This window comes from Anas acuta, chromosome 2 (genome assembly GCF_963932015.1).
Source record: "Anas acuta chromosome 2, bAnaAcu1.1, whole genome shotgun sequence".
In the NCBI taxonomy this organism is placed as follows: domain Eukaryota; kingdom Metazoa; phylum Chordata; class Aves; order Anseriformes; family Anatidae; genus Anas; species Anas acuta.
In genome coordinates this window covers 104,800,461-104,825,023 of record NC_088980.1, presented here as the reverse complement: position 1 = coordinate 104,825,023, position 24,563 = coordinate 104,800,461, and the positions used below count along the sequence as shown (strand labels likewise).

Here is a 24,563-nt window from a genome sequence, read left to right as displayed (position 1 = left end):
GCTGGGATGCCAAACAAACACCGCTTATGGGCCAAGGCAGCATTGCTGCAGGGCTCTGACCTACCACCAGGCCTGACAGGGGACCCTCTGGGGGAAAGTTAGTGAATGTGGGGATCCCTCTCCTTGGTTCATGCCCCACTCTAGAGCTTAAAAAAAGAGTGGCTTTGTTACATGGCTGCGGTGGCCCAAGAAGTGCGAACAAACACGTACTAACTACGCTATCCAGACATGAACTTCTTTTTAATGGAGACACATTGTTGATCACAATTTATTTCCAAGTCATGAAATGCCAGCAACAGAACAGACTGAATCAGCAGGTCAGGCTGGACAAATACTTGATTGTAGCCATGGTTGGTGGCTATGGGCAGCAGCACTGAGTTACGCAACGAGGCAACAGTTTTTTCTCCCACCTTCCCGACACGGCTGCCAGGTAAGGCAAAGGATGGACAGCTGATGAACTGTACGAACCATGCAAGAGTAACAAATGTGAGAGTAGGTGTGTAATAAATACTTGATGACATTAGAGAGGAGGGAAGGGAGGGGGAAGAGACTCGTTTTAAAAAATTATTTTCTGCAAGACGTTAAAGCTATTTTAAGTTTTGTCACCACCACGGTGGGCAGCCCAGTCCAGCAGTGACTAATTGGTACATGGATCAGTTTTTAACAAATATCCCTCTTCACGTGAAAAGGTTTGAACAAATTTAGGTATCCACTTGCTAAAGCTCTGGGGTTAAAGAAGTGATCAGTAATCAACATTTATTTCACACCTAGGCAGAATGACTAGAACTGAAGACTACTGTTCAGCTTCATCTTCAATTACTTCAATTCTGCGAGGCCCGTAGAGTAGAACGTAAGCTATATGCCAGTCGCCACCCCCAGATAACCTCAAAATGTCTTCAGGTGTAACAATGCTGACTTTGTCATCATCAAACTTAATCCACTCATCTGCAAGAAAAACAAGGGGATTATTTGTAATTTAGGCACATAAAATTGAGGGCTGCTCAACAGCCCCTTAACTACCCTTCCCACCTTCCTCCTTTATCCAGCTATTTCATTTTACTTCATTTTTATTTTTACCTTGTTTCCTTTTAACCCAAGACACATAATGCCCAGAGGAACTTGATCTGCCTTGATGTGTTAGCACTGCTTGCAGGTCATAATAGCCACAATTATTAGACCCAATATCTGAAGGAGAAGGAGAAAAATAAAGAGTCAATTCAGTCTTACATGGCAGAACCTTAGCATTTTTAACTGCATGCAGCCCTGTAACCCGTTAGCCACAATGGCTAACAGCCACGTTTACACAGGTACAACACTGTAGCTGTGTAAAACCCCACTTACAGCATAGTTCTAAATCCCTGTGAACTAACAGCAGCAGCTTTGAGACAGGCTATTCCCTGAAGAAACAGGGAACGTTGGGCATTTTCATGACATAAATTTGTATCCTGGATGCAGTGCAAATGCAGTAAGCCCAAAGCACTGAACAGATGATGGATGGTCAGTAAAGGTGAGACTTCAGGGCAGGCTCAGCCTTAACAAGTCCTCCTCAAGTTTTTGCTTCCATTTCAGCTTCCCCCTCCCACTGACAAGGAAGCTCACCAAACAACTGCACGTTACATGCTAATGTCTCTTAGGTGCACGTTTTCCTATACATCAACGTGTCAGATGGACGACAGTCTTGTCAACTGAGTGGCATTTTAACTTGCCTAATCTTTCAGGTTCTTACATTTCTGTCACTTTCTGAAGACTAATATTCAAGGGCACTAGAAAAAAACAAAATAAACAGGGTTCTCAAGTACTCCTACTATCGGATTCACTTAAGCATGCGTTTTATTGGAAGTTACTTTAAAACAGCTACGCATCCCCTCCATACTCACCATCAGGAAAAGAGAAGGGTTCATATTTAACTTCTTTCTGTGCACCATCGCTTTTACTAGACTAGAAAACAAAATATGCCAAATTAAAGTGGAAATGCTTTGGAGAAAAAGCTTTAGCGCAATCCTACTAAATACTATCTCCATATTTGTTTAAAAGTGTTTCTAAGCCTTAACATTTTTGTTCAACAGAACAGAGTCCACTGAAACAGATCCTACTACAGTAATTCTATCTGGACATCCCAAAACTTAACCTAGACAGTAACACCTGTAAAAGCAAGTACGTAACCATTTTAGCACATATTGCCCTGGTGGCTCACCTACCAAATTTACAGTTTGGGAGCACCAAAGCAATTCTGCAATTTCACAATTTTACTCCTTGTTAGGGAATTGCTAGCAGCAGAAGCAGCAGCAGCAAGACAACACCAGCCAAAGTACCAATATATTCTGTTTTAAAATAGCCCTCTTCTTGCTCCTAACCATGTAAAAAGAGATGCAAAAACCTTATTCAAGTATTTAAACAGAACTGCCAAGAACGAGGCCAGGCAAAGGCTAGCAAATAATAATAAAAAGTCAGTTTTAGAATATGTAAGACAGGGTAGGAAATGAAACCATCTACCAAAATTTCAGAGTGCAGACATTAGACAAGTCCTTGCACAGCCCCTTCTCGTACAGCTGCTGAGCAGGGAGGGAAGAGCTGTCTGTAACTGCACTGAAGTGATCCGCCAGCAAGCAGTGAGAGAATCACTTTGTGCAGCTCACAATAAACCTTTCTGCATAACAACACTAGGGAGAAACACTGCATTAAGGCATTTTGAAATAAACTCATTAAAAATGCAATAATTACATGTATTTGATATCTACACATGCATATATTCTGATATACAAAACCAAACTGTACATGTATTTTCGCAGGAACATTTGAATTCTCAGGTCTGAAAGCCTCCAGAACCCTCAGTTCCTTCAGGGGGAGTTTTTCCAGAAAGGCAGGGTTTTCCCAGATTTTTGGCTACCCAAACAAGCTCTCCATGTTCTATATGCAGTGATGCCCAGCACCGGTTTTAGTAGTAACATGACTATGAAGTGCACAATCCTGCAAGCAGTTGCATGGTTCTACACCCTGCTCCTACTGACACCAGTCCCAAAGCAGACCACCAGGAACAGAGTTTCCCTGATCCATTAAAAAGTATTTTAAAAGGGAAATGGTCACACTCCCTTGTTTCAAGCAAAACACTTTGAACACTCAATTACAATCAACTGATTAGTTGATTAGCCTAGTGTGTATAAACACAACAGCATCAAGCTGTTATGCTTCAGTGTAACATGAACCTAAAGAGCTTTTTACACCATCAGTAACATAATTCATTTCATCACTGTAACTCCGATTAGAACACAGAAGGGTTGTACAGAGATCCTGCAGTGAACATGATCAAAGAACCTGATTAGATTAAGAGATGCTAGAAAAAAACATGTAATGCTTTGGCCTATAGTATCAACGCTCGGATTTGTTTAAAAGGACTGCAGATGAATGACACGTCTGAACAAACTGCCCATGAAAATGCTGTAAGACTTACATTCTTTGGCTGCTGATTTACTTTTTTGTCCTCTAGATCTTTGAATTTTGATCGATAAGAAACCATTTTTTCCTGAAGATCTGGCGTACACAGCTCATACACATCCAACATAAGAGGAAACTTAACATCCTAGGAAGCGAAAAGCACAAATATTATTAGGATAATTTAGTATTCCACATTGCATTGTTCTCCCGTGGGAGAACAAGTCACTAAGTCCAATTAACTGCAACTCATCATATATTACGACAGCTTGATCTACTTTAGTGTGTAAAATAACCTTTGTGGATAGTATTTGCGTAAAGGACTACAGTACTTTCCATGGAAGCATGTCTCATTTGATATAAACAAACCATTAACTGAAGTAAAGAGAGGTAAAAAATTCTAATGGCACTGGAGCAAATTCATTTCTGTCCCTTACTTCCCTCTTCCCCAGTTTATTTTGGTAGTACAATTGACCACGTACCATCACAAAGCTGCTTTGTCTCAAGCAATGCAGTTACACTGTTAATATTTTAAATAATGTAAAAGTAATTTTAAAGCAGACAACTCAGTAAATAATCTGCAGGTATAAATCATCTACCTATGATGAAAAGCATAAAGAATTAAACCTTACCATGCAGAAAACTTACCTTAAGAACTTTGGCATTCACAGATTCTTTCTCTTTGTAAAAAAATCTAACCATCTGAATAGTCAGGTACGCTGGCAAGCGACTAATTTTAGACTAAAAAAAAAAAAGTTTAGAAGACACTGTTACTTCAGATATTCTCAGAACATGTCTACCTTATGCACTACCCATCCTAAATTATAAGGTATTGTGGGAACATACTTGCACATAAAGGAATTAAACAAGCCCTCCCATCTTGTAGCTCTAGATAGTAGTGTCTGTACTCTACCATTGTGTGCTGTATCATAGAGAGAGCAACAGAAGTACCACTCACGGATTTGATATAGAGTGCATTTCTCTGCAAAGTCGGAGAGAGTTTGGTGATTTCCTCTTGAAGACGCTGTTCAAAAAAAAAAATAACAGACACACTTATCATAAACCACACATCTTAAAGCCTGACATGGATAAACAAACTAAATCTTATTCTGCCAATCTGTTCTGTTGCTATCATAAGGAATTCTGAAATTCCTTGACACAATGGCCATGGCCATTCATTTGTTCAGCTCCACAGTCATCATTCATGAGACCTAACACCACTACGCTTCTCTCTACAGCAAATTTTATTTCGCAAAATGTGGTTCTCTTGCAGTTTAAGAATCTGGATTTGGTTATGAATGTGTCGTGCCATGCCTGGAACACAATGAAAGAAAATGTTGAAGTTTCCTGTGGCATGAATATTTGCACAGTTTTTAAACTGTCAATCTAAAGTATACAGAGCTGTATATATCAGGAGAGAGGTGGTGATACTCTGCTTCCAGGGCCTTTTCCAAGTTCAGGGAAAGACTGACTTGGTTGGCAGTGGTGGGACTCTCGTTGCTACAGGCAATCCTATATAAGGATCCTGTAAAATCCCCATAAGAATTCTAGACAACCTTTTTGGCCTGAAAGTGAGGTTTCTTTTTTCATAATCTTTATAATCTGTAAGCATTAACTAGTTCTCTTGGTTTTCCTTCTAAGTTCTTTCAAAAAAATAAAGAGCAGATACAAAGATTATCTGAGAACCGTGCAACTTGGTCCAATCCTGTACAAACCAAATCACTGAAGCTTAGAAGTATATACAAATGCACACGCAGACCACCTTAAGAAGCCCTATTTAAATAAAGAGCTTACAGATGATGTTGTTTAATGGAAAATTACCCCAACTACCCAGTCTGCAAAACGGAAATTAAGCTTAGTTGTTCCACTACCTATTTTGTTTGTTTCTCCCTCTTCAAACGCAGCAATCGAAACACTACCCTTGTGTTCAAACTGACTTTTGGAGAACCATTTACAGCATGTTTAATGCATGATACTGCTCAGTCTAAAGTATAATTTGTGTAAAGTGTAAAAAAAAAAATTGCTCAGCTGGCTTACAAGGAATAAATTGGCTTGCACTTGGATACCTGCATGAGGGAGACCATATCAGGATCCAAAAACAAAAAGTCTCTGAAGTCTGCTTTATATTAATGTGTAATTCATGTTCACTTCCATCCACACAACAACCCCAAAAAATCTTGGAACTCAGTAAAGCCTGGACAGCAGATGTGAATTCCAAGTCAGGCATAAATGAAAAAAGAAAGAAACATCACTGTGAAAAACAGGCCGCTTAGAATTCCAATTAAACAGAAAGCTGTAACGACTTACCAACTTTAATCCTGTAAACAGATATTTCACTTCTTGATTGATAAAGCAGCTAAGCTGAAGCTGATTCTCCTTTCCCTTAGTTACTTCCTCTTCTTCAGCTTCCGTACATTTCATGCTTCACAAAATTAAGGAAAACCACCAAGAGCTGAACTACTGCTATGGTGAAAGTAACACGCTGAATGGCACAGTAATTAAAATAAGACAATCCTGTGCTTGTGCATCACAGCACTTTTACTTCTACCAGTATGAAAATGAAGATTTGAAACAGACGTTCCTTTGGACCAGCCTGTTCCTTTGTATCTAACCACAAGCGACAGCTGAGGCAGGCAGCGTATCAAAGTAAGTTTTCAATCACTACCTAAGCTTCCCAGGACTGCTTTTTTTTCCCCCCTACCAGGTCACAGACCATACAAACTAGCTGCCGATGCCAAGTCTTGAAGCCCTTCTGTGATATTATTAATTATAAACAACTTCTACTCCTGCTGCTGGCCAGACTTCCCATTTCTTTAACTCCGCACGACCTCCTTTCTCTGCCTTGCACGTGTCCTCTTCACTGAAATTAAGCCCATTTCTTCATTATTTTCTACATGTTCCCCTAACCATTCCAGCCAACCTTTTTCTATATTTTCACTAACTCTCTTCTTTCATCCACTTCCTTCTACTGAGATATTTTTTTGACTGCTCTGAATGCACCTATTCTACAAATGTTGCTGCCTTAATAAAACTTTCTAAGGCTTGCAGCAAAGCTTTTCTACCAAGTCCCTTTTTCCTGCCATCAGCCTATGCATCATTCCTCTTAGCTATTCACTTTGCTTCTCTCAGCTACTTCAGGGATAACAAACTGCATGGGATAGGGAGAGAGAGATGCATGACTCACCTTAAAAAAAAGAGGAAAAAGAGCAAAAAAAAGCAAAAGAGCAAAGTTGACAGTATAAATCTTTCTGAAAAGTGATAGTGAGTTTAATAAGGGACAGGATTTTGGGAGGGAGAAGAGTAATTGGTTGGTATGACACACATGCTCAAAGTGGCCTTCTGCTTTTTGTTCTCGCTGTAAAAAAAGCTACCAGGAAGTTGTGAGCTGAATTAATACTTACTTTTAAATAATTGCATATCTAACTTATTTCTTAAGAAACCAATCTCATATCAAGTCATCATTTGTCCATGTTTAGTGTACCAAAATTATCAGCAACACTTGCTTAAAAGCCAAAAAAATGCTACCTGGGAAGGTAATTACTTTTATTTGGATGAAGCGTCTCAGCACCCCTGAATCAGGTAAATGGAAACATTTCCTGGGGAGGAAGTCTGGTATTTAAAATCAGTGTTTTGTTTTTTTTTTTCCTGTAAATTTCATTACTTTTCTTCCTCCTCTCTCAAAGTATACGGAAACTTGATTTTAACTGCTGTGTACTCCTGCAACACATCTTTCCCTCTTTTACCCAACAAGCATCATTATTTTCTCTGCTATTCTGGATGATGTTTTTCAACCCCCCTGCACTCAATTACTGAAGCGCAAAACTGTTGTCATTCTTTGTGCCTTGCCTTAGTGTTTAGGATACGCTGTTTCAAATTCAATGCTGAAGAACTGATCAATTAAGCTCTTCTTTTTAGAAGTTGTTGCGGCAGCTCCAGAATCTGTCTGTAAAACAAATTCTCTTATGATGTAACTTTAGATAGCATGTAAAGACAGTTGTCTTCACAGACAAAATAACCCCAATTTATTTAAAGTCTTTGAAGCCTTTTCTTTCACCTTTCAACAGGTGCATTTTCCCCTAGTCGATCTCCCCATGCAGTGTAAAAATTCTAAGACAATGCATTTATACCATATATTTATACAGACAGCAATATGCTGATCAGACATACCAGAAAATAGTTTCATTTCCTGGACTATAGACACATATTAAAGAACTCGGAAGAGATGACTCTTAACAAAAATGTACGTGAAGTACAAGTAAAATATTATAAATCCGAACTCCAGTAGAGCAAGACTACAATTACCTCCATCACTGTATCACCTTCTATGCCTTCCAGCTTCTGCTGTAGTACCCTCATCATCTGCACCCAGCACTCATTGGCATCCTAGGACAACAACAGAACATTAAATGTGACTAGAGGCAGAATGATTGAATAAATGATATTAAAACCATCCATCTACACACTGTAAAACAAAACGTAAAGATTCCTTAACTAAGAATTTATCCCTATTCCAGCTTACATTTTCATACCTAGATTGCATTCAACTTTTCTAGAGAATATAAAAGTACAGTGGGATAAATTATTTTAACAGCAGGAGAATGTTAACATATTTGTGTTCTTGACTACCAAGATAATACAGAATTTTCAAAGAACAAGGTAATAATCGCTCCTTACCTGCTGAAGGTACTGTCCTTGATCCCCTTTCTCTGCAAACTGTGGGAAGGCCATATGTAAAAACTGCAGAAGAATGATAGGCGGGATACTGGAGGAAGTTTTATCCATGGAATCAAACAAGTCCCTAAGAGCTTGAAAAAAAGTGAATATTGTGAGAAGTGGAAAAAAATTTAAAACATTTCAGGAAGTTTAAAAATAACAGTATGATGACAGCAACATTTAAAGATCGACCATTTAACAATGTCCAATTTGATCTTTCTAAAACAGGGTGAAATTTTCCAGGTGGAAGAACAGGTGCACCTAACAACTCATTTGTGAACATGACTTTGCAAGTGTAAAGATGACAAATCTGAGTTTGGCACGTAGTGCCTTGTCTTTCCTGGCTGCTAAAAGAAAAACATTTTTGAACAGTTCAGATTTCACTTTAAATTCAACCAAGGAGCAACGTTTTCACAGTAGGACAACACCTAGAGAAACCAGGTGTTCACAATCTATACTCTAGAGCAGCTCGAGTTTCACCAACTACTCAAAACCAAAATACACTTTCCCCAACTAAAATATCTAGAAGACACTCATGCTTTACTTAACATCCAGGAAAACAAATATCCATGTGCATATGTGCAGACAGTTCCTAACTACGTGTAATTCTATGAATGATACCAATTGCATGACAACACACAGGGCTTTCTTTTTGGCCCCAGACACACTACTCTATACATCTCACCTAACCATGTTATATAGCATTTTACCTCCACAAATCACTTCAGATACCCATTAACCCTCACAACAACCCTGTGAAGTAGGCAATGGTCTGCGTCTTCACTAATTTACAAGCAGAGAGATTAATGACTGAATGATTCACCTGGAACTGATGAATCAATATCACAAGGAACCAAGGTCAGTTTCTGCCTCTCTTTAAGGAATACCTTCAGTGACTTTGGTAAGAGGGACAATCGATACAAACAATTAAAAAAAATGCCCTAAGCATCATGCAGGAGTTCTTGAACAGCCCAGCACTAAAGAGTTGTGTAAGATTTACTCAGATCTTAAACTACTACGACTCCTAAAAAGGTACAGTTGTCATCTTAAAAAGAAAACAAGGGACAAAGTAAAGGCAGTGGAAAGGGGAGGGGCAGGCATGGTTGTATAGAGTAACCATTGAACTTACCACCCCAAAATTCGATCAGCAGGCATACCCACAAACTGGACCTTTCCTTCCTTATATTGTTTTGTTTTTCCTTAAATGGACTGGTAGAAATCCCAGTGTCCTGGCCCAGCATCTTAGTGGGGCAATGAAATAGAGTGAAAAAAGAAAAAGTGGACAAATAATACCCTTGTTCAAGTGTAAGGGGTCTAACTAGAGTTCTAGTTAGAACATGGAAGTAAGGGGCCATGGTGAGCTCCCACAGTGTGAGCACCCAGATCAACACAGTAAAGAGGAACTTCCCTTTAGAAGACACCGCTTTGTTTCAGTTATGAAATCTGGAGCAGTAGGGTAAAGGCTGAGACCACCAATAAAGCATCAGCTACCACACTAACAGTAATGCTCAGCCAATAAAACATTAAAAAATATCAATGGAATATATATGCTAGGGGTACAGTGCTAGCCTACAGCTGCTCACTGAAGTATTTCGGCACAAAACAATCAGATCAGCAGATGGACGCAGTCAGAAATTTTCAATACCAGAAATTTCCAACAACCTTATGCCTACATGTAAAACAGTAACAGATATGAATGCTTTATATCTAAACCTAGCTAACGTTTGAATATACATGTATCTCTCCTAGTGTGCAGCTACACAACATGCAGCGATGCACACTTTGCAGCCATAGTCTAACCTTCAAAGATACTGAGTAACGAGTAAAGTGAGCTCTCCAGTGCTAGGAGATCTGAAATTCCTAAAGTATATGCACTAAAGAAACATACAGAGAGCTCTAACTGCAATTTTCATCTCTAGTTACCAGGAAATCACACAGTACTCTAGCAGCCTATGTTTTTGTCTAAACACCAACCTGCAGTAATGTACTGAGCAGAGGCCATTTCTCCTGAAGCTCTTAAGGCACCACCATACCTGAAAGAGAAGAAAAACAATTGGTTAAGTAGTCACGCTCGATCACAAAGAGCACTCAAGTTTTTCAATCAAAGCAGGTGGCAGTCAGTTAGATTTAAACAAATCTATCAAAAGAACTCAATCCTTACAATGGAAGTAATGGAAGAAAAGACTTACTCAAACCAAAGTCTCTGTTACCCTGCAAGCAATGCACGGAAGCACTGGCACACAGAAAATTAGCGTCCTTGAGAACACGTTAAGCGCTACTTCCCCAATCCATTTGTCTCAAAGAAGCATTCTGTTTTCAAAGAGACTGAGAAAAATTCTGAATAGAAGCTACCTGATTTCTGAAACGTTTGCCACACTGCTTTAGACGCATGGGAAGAAAAAACCTTCAAGGAAAGATGTCAGATAAAACGCAGAGTTGGAGAGCAGTCTTCCTCCTTCCACAGCAGAATTAAACAGGGAGAGGTGACACATTTTGGAGGAGGGGAGGCATTTCCCACTCTGGAAAAGTATGCAAGCCTACCCACACTACCAGGACCTACTACTCCTCTTTAAATGATTCCTTCATTTACCACCTGCATGAGGAACAGATGGCTTTCTCAAAGGATCTCCAGATCCTCAAAGAATTTCTGAAGTTTTGACAAATGCGAAGGCCAGCTAATAATTAAACTAACCACTTTAAAAAACAACCATAAACCACAACATAATAGCTTTTTTTTTTTTTTAAATCCTGCATATTTGAGTAGTTGTCAGGGAAAACCACAGAGTTTAATGATTCTGTTCCCACACAGGAAAACATATTGTCTCTTCTGATAATGTCAAGGGGCCTTCAAGCAGGAGGAGGGTGCGTTCTGGTGCAATCTCAGACTGAACTTTAAAAATCCTGCTCATTGCCAGATGATGAGCAGGAAGCTGGCCTCCTGTCATGCTACAAAAATGGGAACACCCTTGCAGAGATCAACTAAATGGATGATGAAAAATTAAGCCATACTAATAAATTTTCTCATTTAAGACCATTCACCCACTGCCATATACCCTTCCATACCGTTATCGAGCGGAGAAGGCCAAATAAAGGCCAACTCTCTGGTGGCAAACAGAGCAGGAGTCTACAGACCCTGACTTCCCACAGACAAAAAGGCCACATCTTGTACTGCAATCTGCCAGCTTTAGAGGGTACATTACGGCATTTGGTACATCCCATTTGTCAAACACTCTGATTCCGTGTAGTATCACACAGAAATAAACAGACTTTTCTAAAACGACAACACCAAAAAAGCAAGAAAAAGGTTTAAAACAAAGTTCCCCTACTTCACAAATAGTTCCCAGTGCTAAACAGTCGAGGCTCACTTGCTAATAGAGTGGAGAAAATTTAAGTACTTGAATAATTAGTGTTTATTCTGATTATTATAGAACATCCAGTTAAATACCAAGGTACCAAGAAAGCACTGTATTTTAAGGAAATCAATTTAACCAAGACAGCAAAGTTCTACCTAATCCTCACAATCTTTGAATACTGATGGTTCTTTAATTATAACTCATCTGGAGGACAAATCCAGGCTGATACTGCAACACATTCTTTCTTAATCTGATCGTTAGAATTTTCCCAAGAGTCTCTTGTAGATTCCTCACCAAAAAAAAAAAAGTCTCTTCCATATTTCAGTCCAGAATCACACAAAAATCAGTCAGAAAAGTTACTCTACAATCAAAACCAATAAAGTAGATTCTTATAGACATGGCTTCTGTTCCCTACACATCCATATCACACAAACTCCAACTTCTTCCAGTTTGCTGCCACAGTAATGCCCACAGATCCATCACAAAGCTTCCCGTTTCATCTCCAAGTACCAAAAGGTCAACAGTGTTGGAATTTCATATTATAAAACTGAAAACACATTATTCAACAAAGCCATTAAAATATATATAATGTGTTCTTCAAAGGAACAGGACTCCCACACACTCCTTTCATACAAAACAAGGCCATACGAACAAACACAGAAAAGAGGGTTCAGAGTTCAGCAGGCTTGTTTAAGCGTTTTAAACAAGTCTTCGCAAGAGTTATTTTTTAGCTAGGCAAACCTCATTCTCTCCATTAAAAGCCAGTTCCAAAAAACACACAGTCCTAAGTCTTTTTTTTATAAAGCATAGACTAGCAAAGCCATAGGATAAAGTTTAATTAATCATTAGCTTAATCCTTAATAGATTTTAAGAAAAACTTATTGTTATGATAATCCATAGCAGGCATTTCGTGGAAGTCTTCTTAACACTATTTCCTAAGCTAAAGAAAACATTCTAGTCATGGTATTTTTACACCAAATCCTACCTTTTAAGGGCCTCTTTCACTTCTGGCACAGAGCGGATACACTGAACTGTAGCGTTCATGTAGCAAGTGTTGCCAAGGTTTGTCAATCCACATGGTAATTCCATCTACCAAAAAATTTACAAGGGTGCTTAAAGGTCTGAGAGAGATGTGTAACCATTTTTTCATAAATGCTATAAACTGACATCAACTCGTGAGAAAATGAATGATCAGAGAAGCACAAAACCTGGAATATTCCATCAGAGTATGTTATTGAGTTTTCCTGAGCCATTTTCTGCTTATATTAATCTATTTCACAATTTGTTGCTTTTAGAGGACATCCAGGAATGCTTTATGTTTTTTTCCCCGTGCATGTTTAGTTTAACGAGCATATTCTTCAAGTATGGGAGTCATTTAGAAAGCTCATTTATGATCTAATTCAAATTCTGACCTTAAAATTCTACTTCCATCAAATTTCCACAAATACTTTTGTGACCTACACTGATGTTTTAATTAAAATCAGTTTCCAGTAGAACTCTGAATGGGATGAAGTTCATAGCTAGAAACAAAAAGCATTCTTTGAATCCTTCTTAAGAAGTCGGCAACAGATCTGATCTTTTTACACAATTTGTTAATTTCTGAAGTTCTGACAAATGTGAAGGCCAGCTAATAATTAAGCTAACCAGTTTCAGAAACAACCATAAATCACAACATAATAGCACTTTTTTGTTTCTTTGTTTTGTAAAAATCCTGCATATTTGAGCAATTGTCAGGGAAAAGCATGTATTTTAATGGTTCTATTCCCATACAGGAAAACTTATCTAATCCAGCAACATCAAAACTATTTTCATTTTGGAAATAAAAGTTTACCTGATATAACATTACTTACAAGAACAAACAAAACCACAAACCAAACGTGTTTTCCCTTCACAGACACAAAGAAGGCAGTAAACAATTTGCACATCTAGCAGCTCTTATTCAGGTAGAGTTCTGGACAACAATACAGCAAGGGTAATACAAAATTTGTCTTCAAAAGCATCAGTGATGCTATTTTTAAGCATGCAGTTTAGTAAATTTTCTAAAGAAAAAATAGCATTAGTTATTTGAATTTTAAAATATGTTCCAGACTTCCACCACTGGGTCATCCATGTAAATTTTGTGTTTAAGAAACTATAAATACTCGACAAAAGAATTACCATTTCAAAATGTACTTTTAAGCAACTACAAGTTCTTAAAAACTTGCCATTTTTTCAAAGGTTTACAAGAAACTGAAGTTGAGAATATGCTTACAGCTGAAGCCAACTGCTCCTCTGTCATGTCTTCTACAAAGACGGGTCGAGCAATGGGCTCTTCTGGGAGTGCATCTGCAGAGCCCATCATTAGTAAGGTCATCCCCTTGAAAGACAATAAAAATAGTAGTAAGTATTTAAGCTCAGTTACTTCCTTTAAAAAAAAAATCATTAAGGTCTTAACGTATTTCATGTACTTCCCCAAAGATAAACTAGATCTTCCTCTTAGTTTACAGAGCTGATATGGTACTGTTTCTTACAGGTATACATCCCTAGAAAATAGACAAAAAAATAACCCAGTCTCTCAATTTCTCTCAAAAAAGGCTGTAATTTTCTAGTTATCTAAAAGGCATTCTGAGGATGTTAAACTTATCAAAAAGTCACTGCAGGCATGAGGACAATATAATAGTCAGGGGAGAAAAAAATCTTGTTACCATGCCTGCTGGACAAGGAAAAGGAGTCTGTCAGCATTCAACAGGGATGGAGCAAAGGGAGAGAAAAGGGCTATCTGCAGGCCCTGAAAAATAAGGTGCTAAGGAGAAAGATGGGCAACAGGATGGACAGAAACTGCTTTCACAGTGTAAACAGAAGTTGTATAAAACATTGTTAAAGTTGTATAAAACATTGTTAAAATAAATAAGGCAGCTATAAGCATAACAGTATGCAGAAAAGGACAAGAATATTATGTACTGGAGTTTTTGCTTAATGACTGCTACATGAGCTGCAACTTATTGCTACAGGCTGCTAAGAGCTGCTCAGGAACTAATAACGAGGGTAACAGTCACGCTAACTTACTCAATCTGCTCAATAAAGAACTGGAGTAAAACCTGTACCAAACAGATGTTACAAGACACCTACAGAAATGAAAACGGTCAAAAACAGACAAATCTTTCTGGTTCCCTGTTACAATATTACATAGGTAAGAAACACAAATATGTTCACTTTTTGCTCTTTTTTTGAACAAATTCAAAGGTGGGAATAAGCATTACTGGTGGCTTTCTTCTTAAAGAACAGCTATCTAGTACAGGAGATGCCTTTCTGTGGGTTATTAAAGGAAATAGGCAGAGCAGTAGCTTCAGCATTCCTAATGTAAGGATTCTGACGTACAAGTGCAACAGACCGCAGCCAGCATCAAGGTTCACAAATTCTCTTAAATAACATCGCTTATTATCATGGGCACAGACAGACTACACAGAAGGCCCACTCATCTGACCCAGCACATTTCTTGTAAGAAAGAAAGATACTCCAATAATTCACAAAGATTGTGTAATTTCTCTGCTGATGCTAATTTTTTTTTCTTTATTATTATTTTTACAAATCAATGGTAAGGACTTAGAATGCTTAGCTGTGACAACTCTGCAATTACCTTTTATCAAGGCCTGATTTTTAAGAAAGAATACCCACTAAGACAGAATTCATACAGAAACAAGAATTTTACATTTTACTACACTGAGTTTTATTTTGGCATTTAAAGAATTCAGTTATTCCTCAGAACTTACATTTTTTATTTTTAAGTTTCCCCAGTCATCATCCTGTATTTGAAAAGAAATAAAAGAGAAGTTAATCATTTTCCACCAAAAGAAATTAATATTAATCACGTATTTCTAAACATACAACTATGCTTCATCCAAAATTCCACATATAAATGATTTACACATCAAGTCTTGTCTGACTAAAATACAAAGCAATCAAACCATCTTTTAAATACAGCTCTTCATTTGCTCTTTAATGCTGCTTGGCTGTAAATGTATTTTCTAAGAAAGCTGTCCATATTGCATTACACTGAGGCAAGTCTCCAGCACATTAAGTATTTCTTAAGCATTTCTTAAACTAAAAATTAAAAAGTTGCATTCAGATTCCAAACATTAAAAAGGAACAAAAACACCTCCCTACCAAGCAGAGCAGATTTTGGGACAAACGAGACAAAAAGTGTTTTAAAACAGCAGTACCTCCCCATCATTTAGCAAGAAACTTTTGCTAGTAGTTCCTAGTAGGAGGCAATGAATCACAAAGTACTTGTGAAAAGTATACTCGGTATACAAAGAAAGATCTTCTAGGGAAACACTTAAAAGTATTGTTAATTACGTTACAGTGCAATAAAGAAATAATACAGAAAACAGATTTCTACCTTCAAAGTTCCTCCTTTAACCATCACCTTCTGTCTAGCTGGCTGAACTCCAGTCAGTGCAAACAACTGGGCTTTGAAGACCATTGGAGGTTCATCAGTGTTAAGCTCCACACCATCGAATTTCTCTTTTCCCCATTTCACGTTAACTGCAAACAAAAGTATTTTGAAACTAGGTTATTTCCTAATAGAAAAGAACAGAATTACCAAGATTGAGCCAGTGTTTCCAATCTTGGACTTTATACCGTCTCAAAACATTAGTTTTCAGCTCTAAAATTTGTCAGTGATCAAGCTAAGGACCTCTTTTAGTAAAGGCATCCCTACAAAGCAACTAAATAATTCTCCTTCAGTGGTAAACATACACTCTTTAAAAACCAAGCTTTGAGAGCCACAGTGTTGGTTTTGCGCAGTGACATGAGGTGGTAAGCACACGCTGAGACAAGCCCCGCACCGTGGCACACCTTCTGCTGCCTCCTAACATGATGTTAACCTGGCAGTGCCACTGCCAAGGCAGCCACTGTCACTGCCTTCCTCAGCTTAGGCAGCATGCACGAACAACGTACCCACACCAAACACAGGCAGCAGCCTTGCAGAGGCTGCAGCTCCCAAAGCCTTGACGCCAGTATGGGTATAGGGCTGGAATTAAGGATTGAAATGATGCTGGGTCACACCAGGGTAGCTCTCAATCCTGGAAACGGGATCGCTGGCAGAAATGTTAGGCGCAGCAACACAAAGGCACAGTTATTTTGTTTTGGTAAGGCTAGCACTAACCAGTGCAAAAACTCCTGGAATAAGTGGTGTTTTTAAAGAAGAGTTACACTTCTTTGATCTCTTCTAATCAATCACTCTCATATGTACAGAAGGCTACTTCAACATGCTGTCGTTTTGCTGAAAGTCTGCAAAATACAGCGCACAGTGATACCCTACATGCACAGTGAGCAGCCAAAATACCATGTTTTGAGAGTCCTATCTTTCTGCCTACCTGTCCAGCTCGTAAGTAAATCTACTTTGGCAACTCCGGGTTTCTTTCACCACCAAACTCTTGGAATTGTGATTAAAAAAAAAGAAACTTTGGAAGAGGTTAGGATTTCATGTACGCACGGTGCTTGTGATGGGTAACGGGGAAGAATCAACAAGACTTGCCATAAGTTATTAGCCTGCACAGCACCTCGATGCCAGGCTTTCCAGTATGACTGGCAGAAAGCACCACCTCATTTGCACAGCCTGCTGGTTTGTTTGTTTTTGTTTTTTTTTAAATATAAAAGACATCCATTATTTCGCATAGGCAGGATTTACCAAACCCCAGCCTCTTCCCATTTCCTGGGACGCGCACCCAGCCGCTGCCCAGGCCAGCTCTCGCGTTTTGGAGCAGCGGGGCACGCAGTCACCGCACATCCCTCCCTGCCAACTTTCCCTACAGCAGGGAGGGAGGGCCCCAGCCCACCAAACCTTTAACTCTGAACCCTGAGGAGCCCAGGAGGGGGGGCTCAGCCTCGGCTCGCACACGCGGCAGGCCGGCGGCACCCATGGGCACGGCCCGGGGCCGGGCCGCTCCTCCCCCCCCCCCCCGGCTCACCTGAGAAGAGCGGCATGGCGGCGGCGGCCCGCGGGGCACAGAGGGAGGGCAGGAAGGAGGAGGGCGGCTGATGGCGGCCGGGGCCGTGTGTCCGTCCGGGTCCGTTCGGCGGCGGCGCCCCGCCGGGCCCTGAGCCACGCCGCCCCCGGGATGACGCTGCGGAAAGGCAGCGGGCTGCGTGCGCACCAACGGAAGGGCGGCGCCGGCATGGCGGAGCAGCCGCCCTCACGGCCCCAGCGGCCGTTAACCGCCATTAACCGCCATTAACGGCCGCCCGCCCGCCCCTGTGGGGAAGCGACCCCGGTTCCCTCACCCTGAGGGGAAGCGCTTCTGCCGCGGGGTGAGGGGAGAGCCGGCTCGCTCCCCGCTGCCCCAAAACGAGCGGTTGCCCGAGTGGCACATCTAATTCGTTAATAAATTTTGAGGGGAAAACAAATGATTTTGAGCAAACCGAGCGCGGAGTCACCGCGAAGCGCGTCTAGGAAGGGTTGGTTCCCCGAAGTGTACGAAGCCAAGTGTTAAGAGGGGGCGATTAACGAACCAGCAACTGCAGCTTTAGTTTTCGGTGAAAGGTGGCTGCTGAGCAATGCCGGAAGAATCCTCCAAACAGTTAAAAAAATAATAAAGATATATAAATAAAAAATAATAAAAAGAAGATACTACAACCAATAAGTTTAGGGACATTTCACCGGCTTCTACAAAAGCTCTTGGTGGTTTGGCCGATAAAAGAAACTAAAACCGTGCTTAAACATATAAAAAGCAAGTGAATGCCAGAATAAAACATCTCAAAGCCCTCCTCTTGGTTTCCTCAGACCCCTCCTAGCGATTGCCTCTGGAGCCCTGACACTATTCCACCAAGAAAGATCTTTCTTTCACAAACTGCTCCTAGAACGTGGTTTTCAGTTCCAAACAGTCGACAGTTTTCCAGAACAGCCATAAAAAAATAATCCAGGCCTTGCAAATAAGCTTTAACATAGAAGGCTTGGAAACTTAATTCTTGATTTGTCCTGGAAAGGGAGCAAATGGGGTTCTGTTGTTCACTGTAGATGTGTGAAGGAGAAAAAGCTCTGGGGAACAAGGATTGTTTTACAGTGAAGCTGTGATGGCTGACGTGAAGCTCTTATCTTGAGTTATGATGGAGTTTGCAATTACTGAGGCAACTTAAGTACTGTAAAAGGCTATCAGCAAGCACGATGAATCATTTACGAGTTTGGGCTGCTTAAAGGAGACAAGCTAGCTTTCTAGAAAACCTTTAGTCCAGCTTGGGTGAGGTCCTGCAGAACAGATCACAGCTGCCTGTTCATGAGTGTCAGTGCAGGATATTTCCAGTCTAACCATTTGTTCTTAATACTGACAGCCACCTATACTGAGATCGTTTATTCCTGGGTCCTAAACGAAAACTGAAGCTGAACAGAACGCGTTCTCCCGTTAGAGGATCAGGTCTCAGCTCAAGCACATACAGATCTCTCGTTTCCAGAGTTTGGAAAGGCACTAGAGGGTGCTGTGCTGAAAGAGAAGAAACTGGCTTTGTACCTGCAGGAAAACACTTCCCAGCCTCCCCACGGTGAAGAACCACTGCCTCCCACTTTTCCTTTTCTTTCCTCCATGATCTTTTAGGCCTTTTCACTCCCGTAACAGCTTCCTGCCTGTTTCCTTAAGGAGAGGATCACCAGACAGATGCTGGCGTCTTTGAATCTTACACATCCTGACGTAAGGAATATAGAAACAAGGAGTGCAAAATATAGAAACAGGAGGCCAAAAGTGCCTTTTCATGTCTGTGGTAGAACAAAAATACTACTCTTCATTTCAGATAATTAGTCTCAGGAATTGAAATACTGCGTTTACTTTTCTTGTTTCTTTACAGGGAAGATGAGTTACCCTCATCCAGTACATTGACACCTGCATGTCTAACTACACTTTCTTTTCAGTGAGGAACATAATGTTTTTGGGAATCCTTCTGTGTATCTTCAGGCTTTAAAAGCTTTGATACATCTAACTACACTTTCTTTTCAGTGAGGAACATAATGTTTTTGGGAATCCTTCTGTGTATCTTCAGGCTTTAAAAGCTTTGATGAAGGTGTACTCACAGCTCAGGTAGGATCCAATCACAAGCAATCCTGTCTTACAGCTAACCACCACACATATTCAACTCAGAAGAATCTTAAAGTGCCTTAGGTGTGATTTTACAGTGTCCTAGTGTTTTGTAGTGCTCTACACATTTAAAGACAAAGTTCTTCACCTATGGGTCAGCATTCCACTTCACCGCAAAGCTTTGACTGTCTCCAGACGAGAACCCAGAAAACAAGCAACAGAAACAAGATAGCTGAAAAAACACAGTATGCATGTTTCCAGCCCCGCAGGGGGCTAAGCAATTAAAAAAAAAAAAAAAAAAAAAAAAAAAAAAAACATTTTATTTACTGCTGCCCTGTGCAGTAGCAGCTCCTAGAGCTGCCATGGGGGCCTGCTGTGGATCCCCAGGAGCATGTCTGGGGGATGGAAAAAAGAGAAAAAAATGATGTTTCAAGAACATAGCAAAACCATTCCTGTGTGTGTTCTACATCGATGTTGATGCTTTTCTCCATAACGTGAACAAATAGCTTCTTGGAAAGGGATCTAATTTGTGATTTTTTTTTTCTTCTTGTTTTTTTCCCCCCCTTTAAATACTTGGGATAACTAGTTATCAAATAAAGGGTAGGTAGGTAGGGATTATAGTTTTGAACTACAGGAGGGGAGATTTAGGCTAGATGCTAGGAGGAAAGTCTTCACTCAGAGGGTGGTGAGGCCCTGGCACAGGCTGCCCAGAGAAGCTGTGGATGCCCCATCCCTGGAGGTGCTCAAGGCCAGGGTGGAACCAGACGGTCTTTAACCCAAACCATTCTATGATTATCTACATAGTGATTGTGGCACCAAATTGTCAAAGGGATCTTGTTTAGTGATAAGTAACCACAATAATATGGTATGTAGGTCTAGATTCTTGGCTAACAGATCGCAATTATGGAAAACTAGGAAAAAACAATTGAAAAGCAGAAAATTAAGGATGTATGAAATCTTAGACTTTTTTTTTTCTACGTTTTTTCCCCTAGTAACACCAAAATGTTTCAGGCCAAATAATTTAATATGTAATCTGCAAACGCCTTTGCTGATGTATCCCCAGTCTGGCATTACCTTTTGCGTCTGTCCTCAGGTGCATGCTCCTTCCACAGATGCCAAGGCATAACACAGGGAAGCAGCAGAGACCACGGAGGATTTAAATTCTCTTAGACTGGCATTGTTCTGCTTTCATTCTTTTTGTTCTACAGCTGTACCACATCAGAAATGCTGGTTTCCTACTGATGCCCTAGTGATAATAGGGCAACCATGAAGGTTAAAGGAAATTGAAAACAAACATAAAAAAGCAGCATCAAGAGATGGAAAATAGAGGCAGATTTTTTATGATCAATGCATACACAAACTTGCAGTAAGTAATTTCCATTTTATATTTAAAAAAAAAAAAAAACCTCCTCTTCCCTATTTGCATTTTTCATGTTTGTACCAAGTACATTAAAAATTACCACCACAGTTCACCAGCTCACAGAGGGAAGCTCAGCACCTGCCACCAGTGTCTTCTCACCACGCAATCATCGACTTGCTTCTGGCCATAGCCTCTGTGGCTGCTGCGAAAACCCACTTGTAGGAAAGGCAATACCCTTTCCTTATTATTCAGGCTTTTTTGCCACAGTTGGCTGCTCTTTCATAATTTTTATTTTCCTGTTTCCTCCAGGAGAAATACTTGAAGAAATGAAGAAGAGCAGATTTGGGCATTCTACCACCATTAGTGAGCTTTCAACCCAGTACAATAATAGGAAATGGAAATAAGGCAGCAAATAAAAATCACAGAATCTAGACGTCTGATTTCCCCAAATGGCGTGTAAACCTACAGCTTCGCCTGCATGAATGAAGCCATGCTGATTTATGCCAGCTCTTCACAGCTTCTACATTTTCTTGATGACTCTGTCACTGTTAAATGAGCAAAGAGAGGAATCATTAACACTGGAAAAAGCTAAATAAAAGAAGGCAAGACAGAAAAAGTGGAGCTGTAGTGAACATAGCATAACATTTTTTTTTTTTTCTTCCTGCTAGATAGCAATACCCATGTTTAGTAACTTTAAAAAATTTGATGTAATAGCATTCTTCCCCAAAAAACTTTTGCTTGCGCAGTTGAGATTACAGGTATTACACCAGAAACCTTTGGCAGAATTTGTTATTCAAAGCGTAGCAGTTCGTGTAGATAGGCACCTGGCTTAGAGAAAACAAGAGCCAACATCAGTACAGCAGCACACACAAACTGTAATTTGCATGTCTAGACTTTATTATTACAGTATTTCAGTTGCAACCTACCCTAGACATACAGGTCAACATAATTTTACACTTCATTATGTCTGCTGCTTTTTTTTCCCAAGGAAAATCAGCATTTAAAAAGAACTGCAGCATTTCAGCACTGGCACATCCTGTCACTTCCAGAGCTTTTTAGCAATCTGTATAGCAAATCCATTTTTTCCTCCTCCCACCAGTCATTGTACATTCATAGCAGGTTTTACGCTTTTTTTCCAATTCATAAAACACAGACTTACAAGATACATTTTTAATGTTTTTGAGAAAGATTAATTATTCAAGAGGGAGGCTTTGATCCTGTAGACGTAAGCCAGTTACAAAAGGGAAAAGTGGAAAAGCAATGCAAAAATTCATCTGGTTTGGTGCATGACCTGGCCCTTGACCTTCTTGCTCTAGATTTCCCATAATATATTTAATCACCCTATTACATTATTTCCCCTCCAGGTCCATGAGGAGAGGCTAGAGCAGGTCAGGAAGGTAGTCTTTACTACGTGCTTCATCCACAGCTTTGAAAATTGCTGACGTTTCTGATACAGCAAGCTCGACACAGGGGAACCTTTTGAAATCACCACATCACCTACTTCCACCTATCTACGCTTCCCATCACTGTGACCTTCAAAGTCACAATTGTTTGCATAAAACTTGTCCCTACTGGTCCAATCTTCTGAAGACCGTGGTGGATTACCCAGGGCGGCTCACAGCTTCACGGCATGCACAGGCTGTTTTTCCTCTTTGGAGCAGGGTTCCCTCCCCTCAGATAAGACTTCTGCATCATGAAGGATGAAGTATCTTTACACCAGAACCTTCATGATCACAAGGCAAGTTCTGTTGGGTGGCTGAATAATATAATTATGCTACTACAGCAGGCCAGGAGAATAAGGGAATGAAAAAATTAATATGGTGTTTACTAATTCATGTGCAATAGCAAAAAAAAAACACCATTTTGGTCCCCTGATGCAAATGCACCTTCTGCTAGGACCTGTTGCAATGTCTGAATGCTTAGAAAGACGTGTAAGATGCAGTCAGGAGAAAACACCATGCCAGTCATTTTCAAACGGGTCCTTCCATAAATTACTTTATTTCTCATTAAATGAGCACAGAGTCATAACCATATTAATAACAGATATGTTTATTATTACATATCCATCAGTGCGGCTTTCAATACCACTTGAAACATGCATATCGTCCTAAGGACGATTCAGTTTTCCAGTGCTTCTTATTTAATACACAACTGCAAAGCCATTATAAATTACTGAGGAGGTATTTGGTTAAGAAATAAAATAAAATAAAACCATACTGCCCATACGATGAATGTATTCCTGCTACAAAGCAAGAAAGTCTGACAGCATTTACTGAAATTCCTGAATTACCTGGAGCTTGTGTTATATGCTTTTTTTTTTTTCCTTTTTGCATTGCCTACACATTTCTTGCCTTACAAACCAGAACCAGTCCCTTTGTAAGAGGAATTCTCGTTCAAAGACTGTATTTAATTTAGAAAATTCATCTAGCGTCTACAATACTTAAACCAATTAAAGTTCAGTAAAAGCCACTGATATACAATAGTTTTGCTTTTTTTTCCTTTTTTTGAGGTTTCCTTTGTTTACTTTTACATTTCTACATTTACTGACATGGCAATAATACAATTATCTCAAATTAAGGCACTAAAAGGACAACGTAAAACTCAGTAAAAGTGTTCTAAGAATAATTTACATTTCAAACAGTGCATATATGTTTGTTAACTTAATGTATGTTATCACTTAAAATTGTAAGGCAATACATTACACAGTTATAGAAATGATGTACCCCAAAATATGCTTCCAAACTCGGTTCTCCTTACTGTTAGTTCCTAATGCCTCTAATAGTAAAAGAATTCAGTATGGCTTGGCAAAAATGCATAGATTAAAGGCAATTACTTGTTTCCCCCCCCTGCCCCCTTTACAAACCTGCTGAATCGGTATTTTGTAAAGCATAATGCAAAATATTTAACACTTTGATCCATTCCATAGTGGGTGATTAGCATTAAGGCTGTTAAGAACTCTGCAGTGAAGGCACTGAAGTTCAAGTGATAAGGCTTCATTTTTAAGCTAGTTCTGCAGTCTTCAAGAGCACAACTTTGAGTCTTGAAAGCAATTGCAGTCCTTCTCATTGAGAAACCTTCCTCCTCTACTCCGTTTCATATGCTCATCTTGACATAAATATTCCCCTCACAGGGTAAACAGTCTTCTTCTTTCACTGATACGCAGAAAGTTGGCTGTATTTCATCATGATTGACAGGCTTGCTTTTTTTTTTATCCAAAAAGGCAGCACCTTTTTTTTTTTTTTATACACCTAGCTAAGCTTTATTTGCTTTAACTTGCATTACATAGTAATAATTAATCTAATCTACCTTTAGGCAAACCCGCAATTAAACACCCTCAGCGTGCTTTTGTGCCAAAGCAAGGAGGAGACAGTAATAGCAATCTTAACCCTGAAGCCTGTGATAGTTATGTTGAAAGGAACAACAGCCTGTCTGCACTGCTCGGTGTGGTTAAAAAAGCCCTGTTTTTCAGACCGCATCCCAGGAGATTCCATTAAGCACTGTACATGTGGTTAGCTGGAACAAAGAAGAAAACAGACAATTAATACTACATTCAAAAATTAGTTTCATAATATTGGGGCATTATGTTAAGAGCCTCACCGAAGAAAATACCTCAGTTAAATTATTTTTCAATTGACATCTGTAACACTAAACACATCTTCCCCAAAG

At 39.6% G+C, this 24,563-nt stretch overlaps 2 protein-coding genes across 4 annotated transcripts in view; both read right to left on the bottom strand.

Moving 5' to 3' along the window:
* Positions 1 to 221: 221 nt before the first annotated feature.
* USP14 (ubiquitin specific peptidase 14) lies at positions 222 to 17,622 on the bottom strand. The gene is made up of 16 exons (XM_068671486.1): positions 17,447 to 17,622; positions 15,874 to 16,019; positions 15,245 to 15,277; positions 13,747 to 13,851; positions 12,481 to 12,584; positions 10,117 to 10,175; positions 8,104 to 8,234; positions 7,732 to 7,812; positions 7,293 to 7,372; positions 5,737 to 5,851; positions 4,388 to 4,453; positions 4,078 to 4,170; positions 3,449 to 3,577; positions 1,878 to 1,938; positions 1,078 to 1,185; positions 222 to 945 (listed from the first exon to the last, which is right to left on the bottom strand). Exons 1-16 carry the CDS (start codon positions 17,460 to 17,462, stop codon positions 794 to 796), a joined length of 1,479 nt encoding a protein of 492 aa, XP_068527587.1. The 5' UTR covers positions 17,463 to 17,622; the 3' UTR covers positions 222 to 793.
* Positions 17,623 to 22,926: 5,304 nt separating this feature from the next.
* ROCK1 (Rho associated coiled-coil containing protein kinase 1) overlaps positions 22,927 to 24,563 on the bottom strand; it is an 87,310-nt gene continuing 85,673 nt past the window's right edge. For all 3 annotated transcript variants that reach the window (XM_068671481.1, XM_068671482.1, XM_068671483.1), the window contains one exon: positions 22,927 to 24,410. In XM_068671481.1, the coding sequence (XP_068527582.1) occupies positions 24,407 to 24,410 (4 nt within the window). In that variant the 3' untranslated portion in view covers positions 22,927 to 24,406. The remainder of the gene's footprint in view (positions 24,411 to 24,563) is intronic.